General features: G+C 34.4%; 2 protein-coding genes across 2 annotated transcripts in view; both read right to left on the bottom strand.

Moving 5' to 3' along the window:
- Nucleotides 1–6178, bottom strand: part of waw (Translation factor waclaw) — a 14003-nt gene extending 7825 nt beyond the window's left edge. Inside the window, exons 1-8 of the mRNA XM_043023178.2 lie at nt 6025–6178; nt 2709–2905; nt 2265–2383; nt 1661–1933; nt 1401–1538; nt 588–724; nt 366–495; nt 41–150 (exon numbers count right to left, since the gene is read on the bottom strand). Of these exons, the coding sequence (XP_042879112.2) occupies nt 41–150; nt 366–495; nt 588–724; nt 1401–1538; nt 1661–1933; nt 2265–2383; nt 2709–2905; nt 6025–6074 (1154 nt within the window). The 5' untranslated portion in view covers nt 6075–6178. The remainder of the gene's footprint in view (nt 1–40; nt 151–365; nt 496–587; nt 725–1400; nt 1539–1660; nt 1934–2264; nt 2384–2708; nt 2906–6024) is intronic.
- A 1290-nt stretch (nt 6179–7468) lies between these two features.
- The window catches only part of LOC122257717 (uncharacterized), an 8416-nt gene continuing 8384 nt past the window's right edge, over nt 7469–7500 (bottom strand). Inside the window, exon 11 of the mRNA XM_086556391.1 lies at nt 7469–7500. This exon is cut by the window's right edge and continues 201 nt beyond it. The gene's annotated coding sequence lies outside the window, so the exon portion shown is untranslated.

The raw sequence follows: 7500 nt of genomic DNA on the forward strand, positions 1-7500 counted from the left end.
ATGGCAGCCAAAATGACTAAAAATCTCTTGGAGAACCAACCTGCTTTCTTTATTGACAGATACACTAGAATCGTTGAGGGTTAAACGATCGATTGCTGCCCTCAGGGCTGGATGCTCACTCTGATCCATTGGGTACATGCCTGCAAATACCTTTCAAAATATGGGTGTACAAGAAGAGAAGTTAGACAAACAAATATAGACTATTTTATTATAATGTACAAAATTCTAAGTATTATGCTACATTTTATTTGTATATATTAAAAATGCATTACTGCATTCTACCATCTTCTCATTTTATCTCAGCTTCATTACTGTAATAAAAAAACAGAGAGGATAAATGGCTTGGTATCCTTAATAATTCTTACCATTGGCTTGGCTTGTCTGAAACCCTCTAGTGGCTCACAGGGAATGCCCTTCAGGTGAAACGTATCCCCCACCTGAGCTTCTTTGGCAGAACGAATGTTTGCTGTGAAATAACCAACCTGGCCTGCAAATCTGTAATACCAAGTGGATAATGTAAAAATTCCTCTTCTTGTAAATACCAATAAGAGGAGAAGAATAAATATATAGTACAGCTTTTTACTTACAGCTGTTGGACAGATCTCTCTTGCGGTGTAAGGATGCCCACGTCTCGGATCTCGTACGACTTTCCTGTATGTGCTGATGATACAACATCACCTTTTTTTAACGTACCATCTACGATTAAGATAAGGCACACAGCACCCTATAAAAGAAATAAGGATGGTATTGATAAAGCTATAACCTAGTGCAATATCATATATCAAAGACAGAGAGCATCAAACTCTCATTATATTATAGATAAGGAAAATGTAAAAGCATGGATAGATGAAATATAATGATTACAATGATAAGAAATGGGGTAGAAGACAATAAAAGATAAATAATACAACAGGATAATATGAAATCAGAAAAATGGGAGATTATAAAATAACAAAGAAATTAACATGATAGAAAATTCCAAATTCTGAAAAATAAGAGGCATGGAGGAAAATAAAGGAATATGAAAGGAATACCCAAATAAAAAAAGGGAAAGAGGAAAAAAAAAAGAAAAAGAGGATTTTTTATCATATTGAGAGAGAGAGAAAAAAAGAAAATAATCTTTAACAGCAAAATTAAATTGGACCCAACTACTGACATAGGGCCTATATGAGATCACAATTTACTTCAACTGGAACCTATCAGTAATATCAACTAAGAATCTTTATGTGATCAAAATAGCATGTGGATGTGTTAACCCATTAGCAGCGGATGGCAGAGTTGGTCAAAGACACGGATGGCACTGTGCCAGACAATGTAAAACAGCCATCCTACTGCACAAATATTGATTTAATACCGCGACCAATGGGTTAATACACAAAGTAGCCAATAGGCCTACTCACTTTATATCTATCAAACCAAGAATCAAATAACAAAGCACGTAGTGGAGCGTCTGGATCACACTTCTTTGCTGGGCATGGTATGCGGTCTATGACACTTGTAATAACTTCTTCTATACCAATCCCTTTCTTGGCTGATATCTGGAAATAATTTATATAATCTAAATTGTGGATGAGTCTTGAAACAGTGCGTTTTCCTTCTTTACATATCATATCAGTCTGATATTTTGCAAATGTTACATGAAATTTTAAATCGTACACACCATCAACACTTCATCTGGATCGATCTCGAACAAAGTCAACAGCTGCTCTTTAACAGACTCCGGATCGGCATTCTTCAGATCAATCTTATTCAGCACTGGTAAGATTGATAACTCATTAGTGAAAGCCAGGTAGAAGTTGGCTACTGTTTGAGCTTGAACCCCCTCATTGGCATCCACAAGCAAGATGACCCCATCGCAAGCGGACAAGGACCTTGACACTTCATAGGAAAAATCTACATGTCCCGGTGTGTCTATGAGGTTCAAGAGGTAGGTCTGGAAAAAACAACAACAAAAACATTGTCATTACCTTGTAAATAGGATAAAAAAAAGAAAGAAAGAATAAAAAAAAAGAACTAAAATCAAATTCCCAGTTATGACAACGAGTATGATTATAATACTGTCAAAAATCATGGCATAGTTCATGTAGACAACACTTAATTGGTAGGTCTGAAAATCTAATTCATTATTGAAATCTTCTGATAAACTCGATACATCCACACCATGAATGTAAAAAGTCCAACACTTTTCTTAATGATCTTAAACTTTTCCTTCAATTATATCTAAAGCTATAAAGTGTTAGTATCAAAAGATATTCTTGGCTTACTTGGCCTTTGTGTTTATATGTGATCGATGCTGTCTGCGCCTTCACAGTTATCCCTCTTTCTCTTTCAACTTGAAGCTTATCCAAAACTTGCTTGTTATCAGCATCTTTCTTGATGGCACCTAAAATATTGGATAAGTTTTGATTATACATATTTAGTCAATCAAAATGAAAATTGTTTATATGATTCATGTTAATGCTAAAAATGTGATCCATATATACTTTTCCTGATTCTTACATGCATATACACCCTTAACATTTTGATGCGTAAGGACATTCAATTCCATGCAAAAGAAAGTATTCTACCTATAACTCTCTACCATATGTAATAATTGATGCTACAGTTAAAATGACCAATAAGCCATTGGATGTAACTGCAATATATTGGTATCTCATAAGCCATGTCTTAGTAATAATCAAATTATGACATCACTTCCCTTTCCTTACCAGTAAATTCGAGCAGCCTATCTGCCAGGGTACTTTTGCCATGATCAACATGAGCAATAATGGAAAAATTTCTTATATAGTCCACTGGAAATGATTTCAAGTCAAATTTGTCTGCTTCTTGCTCTGGTTCCTTATTTTTCTGTAAACGAGAGGTATGAAGGCCATATTGTTGGTAGGTACATGTTTGCAATGCAAATCTGTAAGAAAGAGAAAGTAACATCAATAACTTGTGACATATTCTCTCATTTGTAAAACTTCAACTACCAATTCAAATAATGGAAACAAACCACTGTAGACTTATGAGATACTGAAAGACACTCACTTAGATTGTTGGGAAATTCATGTAACCTATGTGCATATGGTATTAAAATCATTAATTGCAATGACAGTCTAAGCATGACACCAGGCATTATATATAGATAACATGGTGATGGTGCCTTGACCAGAAAGACGAGGGGGAAAAGGCATCATCTACACACTCCTAATTTTTTTCTTGTGTGAGCAACCTTGATATTATCCCTGACACAGTAGCAGGAGCGCTCTCATTACATCCTAATAACTAATAAATAAAATGGTACATTAAAAACAGAACAACTGGATGATTATTATATCTTCATTTACAGGAGTAAGTGAATTTCAATATAGAAACTAGAGTCAATAAGAACAGACTTTACACAATACTGAAGGGAAAAGAGAAAGAGAGAAAGATTTTTAAAAATCATATACAATATCAAACAAAATCTTATGCAACAGCAGATCTAGGGAGGAAGCATCTGGGTATATGTCCTGCTCATCCTAATAATTGCTAACTATGATGATGATGATGATGATAATAATATAAATCTTGAAATGAAAGCCTTACAGATATAAAGTAAATCTTATGTCATAAAGACCAAATAAAACAACACTGTTAACCCATTGCGGATGGGGGTAGATTCACTTGCCCAGTCTCCAGGATAGGTTTTATTTTAGAGCGAGGCAGCTTGAAGCAACATAATTTGAATCTTCCCACTCTCTTTCAGTCACTCATTGAAAAACTAGAGCCGTTTTTGTGTTTTATTTTTTGTGTGTAGACAAACCGATCTTGGAGACTGGGCAAGCGAATCTATCCCCCAGCAGCAATGGGTTAAGATTGCATGGTTGCATCTACAATGTAAAGCAAGTAAAAAAAAGATGTTACAGCTAAGCTTTTCTAGTGTTATTTTATTGAACTTTGCCTATATTTTTCACTTCTATGTGATAATACTAATGGAAAGTGGAAGCATTCTTTTAGTGGGGTATCAAAAAAAGATGTTTTATACTTATCATTTTTTTTTCTCCAAAATCAAAAGAACCATATAAATAATCATACATGCACATACAAGTATGTACATTTACCTCTTGACATGATGTGATGTGATATCACAGGTAATCGACAAATTAGAAATAGTTTTACATTAGAAATGTTTTATTTTATTTTATTTCTTGGCCAATCACATTTGATTTAACAATAATTTTTTGACTCAGATCTTTTTATTCAACCAATCAGAAGCAGAAATTATCATGATATCATCAATATCACAGTCTTCTGTGACGTAATTTTTTTGCTACATTATATCACATCTTATGACATTCAAACACCTAAACTAAAGTAACAGAGTCTAAGAAATTATGAAAAATAATCATATCAAAGAACAATCTAGTGTTCTATTGCTGACATTTCAGCACGTCACAATTGGCTCACCCGGATTTTGCCGAGAAAATGCACAACGTCTCAGGACTTCACTCGAGTCTAGGGATATTTTCCGACCATGTGATAGGACGTCATCCACGTGAATGGGTTAAGCATGTCTCATTAAAATAACATAACCAAAGAATATTTAGAATCAAACTGGTCGAAGGGCTCAGTTTAATTCAGTTTGGTTTTGCATTCATCATTTCATTTTCAGTCTCTTTTACCTCATAATGACCAATATACTTCATGGCCACTCAAATAGCCGGCTGTAATTAGGCGAGATCGTATCTCAAAAATGGATAATTTACCCAAGAAATGACAATTAACCCACTGCAAAGGGGAATAAGTTTGCTTGCTCAGTCCCCACTAGTGCCAGATGGGTTTTATTTCAGCATGAGGAAACTTCATGCGACATATCCCAATCTTTTGTGATTTCTTTGGGGAAGAGGAAGTAAACCTGTGTTTAGGACTGTGAGTGCCACAGCCAAGGCAGCCAGAATGGCACAGAGGCACATTATAGACACTGGACAATGCAAGTAATCTAGAGCAGGATGTCTGCACCTTGCTGTGTGTCATTGCTCTCTGAAGATAGTGCTTGCTAGAGTCCATGAATATGTGCCATTCTTTCCAGCTGTGCTAAGAGTGAAGTGTGCCATATATGATTAGGATTCAGGACTAAATCTATTTTGCTGATTATCATGGCAATTATAGTAATTATAATTGCAATGGTCATCATCAGTCACTAAATAGAGTTATTACTCATAATACAATAAAGAAACACGGCGATCCACTATCCCCTACCGTCAAAAATGCTATGGAGACTATAGTTATGCTGTTAAGACTATCATTATGTATGTCATGCATTGTGTAAGTCACATCACCCATCTGCAATGGGTAAATTTTTTCAATTCACATTGATAAACATCATAGCCTTGTTACAATAAATAAGGGAAAAAAGGACAGGTAATAGCAACATTGATCACCTATTTCGTACCCTCTATATTGTAAAACCTTCATTGTCATTATCTAAAACCATCCCAGTTGTACTGCCCATTTATAGTAGTTCTAGCCAATGCTGACAAACTTCAGTAATGATACAGGTCATGATAGCTGGAGCGGGCATGAAATATACTATGATAAAATCTGATGACAGTAACTTTTTATGATATCAAGTAAATAATGACCTCATGTCCAACAGTGGGTTGTCAAGCCTGTAGCACTCCAAAAAAACAAGCAAAACTATATTACATATACTATGGCAAGCAAAAGCTATAACTAATAAGAATGGTTTAAACACATCATAAACTACCTATTTATGCCGGAAATGATAGCAATAATATCAATTGTATTATAATCATCAGTGTTATAATTATCATTTTCTTAATCTTTCAGAATACCCGGTACTCACTATCATTCATGAATTTTATTTCATCGAATCTTATCAACTCTCCCAGGGAATGAAACTGAGATATATAAATGGATATAAAACACATCTATATTCACTCAGAATGACAATGATATTAAATCAAATACACCTTGTGCATATAAAAGAGCTACATCTTATCTCGTTACAAGAAAAAAGATAATGACACTGCTACGTACCTAAGAGACTTTTGATAAACTCTGGACGATAATCTTACGGCGAAACTCATACTTGTTTACAAAACGAACATTATTTTGCCGACACCATAGGGAGAGTTGATATAAAGATTAAATGTCTCATTTTGTGAATAGTAGTACACTTTCATTTTAAAATAACAATAGGTCTTTATATCATAACTTAAGTTTTATTTTTATTCACTGACAGACAAACAGAAACATACCAATATAATGAGGGTTACATGAATTTATTTCAGTATTTGATAATATCCCTCCTTAAAGTATTTCCTCAAGAAAGGACAACTCCGTCTTCTAATTTAGCCACTACTCTAAAATGAAAATTAAGTATCTCTATAGGAGAATTTAAGGGTGCAGAGTGGTGCCCATCAATGCAATCACAGTTTTGATGACAGACACAGATACAAGAACCTATAATGCTTTAATGCTACTCACGGCTCATGAAGCTATGGCACTTGTTTTAATAAAGTCAAAAAAATCTCTGTCATATTAGATTCTGTCTGCATAATGGCATCTTAACTCGAACAAACATTAAAATAGTTTAACAGAAATCGACGAGAGTATTTTTCAAGGCTGGTCAATAATAAGTGTGAAATTCTGAAAGGGATCTCGTTCTTCGGAGTGTCTAGTTCGTAAATTCGGCGTGCATGGAACCTAAGCAAAAGGATAATATCAATTGTTATTTCAGTGCACGAACCGAGAGGAGTTAAGATAGTTTCAGTAAGCTTAAGTAATTATAATGAGGTGGCAATCACCAAAGGAAAACCATTGAGAATCTGAATACCGTTTTAATGACACTAAGAGGACTTCATGATTATATCATCCGCATTACAGTTTCGACCTAGTACTCTTTTGGTTATTCCTAATGTTGTCAGAAATAACTAACTAACTGGGATCCATGTTCGCAGGGCAAAGGGCCTCATCAAAAGGTCGGATTCTCAGCTCAGCAGTATTCATATTTCTGAATCCTTTATGTAATGGATGACATAGCCTTACAAGACTAAACTTTAGATGAGAATATGTGGAATGTAACTAAACCATCAATTAATTTCTGTCAATATTACTGATTATCATCCTGTTGCTATACATTTTTTTTTTCTAAATAGTTTGAAACAATTATTCGTTTTATACACGTTTATACTTCTGGCTCCTGGAATATTTGTTATGTTCAGGTATCGAGCAAAAGGAGTTTGTACAAAGCATTTGAATGAAAAAGATGTCAAAGAATCCTAACGACTATAGTGATCGGCCTACTATTACGGATTAGACACCTGTATGTTCGAATGCATAGTACGAGACACAGAGTTAATATTCAACGTAAATATCTTTATTTACCAATAAAATCCACATGCAACACATATTAGTCCATTTCACCTCCCTAAAAAAGAGACAACATACATTTGCTTATTCTTGTAATAAAACATTAACAAACAACACTTATATGTTTATTCTTCTAGTAAA

This window comes from Penaeus japonicus, unplaced genomic scaffold (assembly GCF_977035675.1).
Source record: "Penaeus japonicus unplaced genomic scaffold, GWHDUDI00000001_assembly GWHDUDI00000032, whole genome shotgun sequence".
Taxonomy (NCBI): domain Eukaryota; kingdom Metazoa; phylum Arthropoda; class Malacostraca; order Decapoda; family Penaeidae; genus Penaeus; species Penaeus japonicus.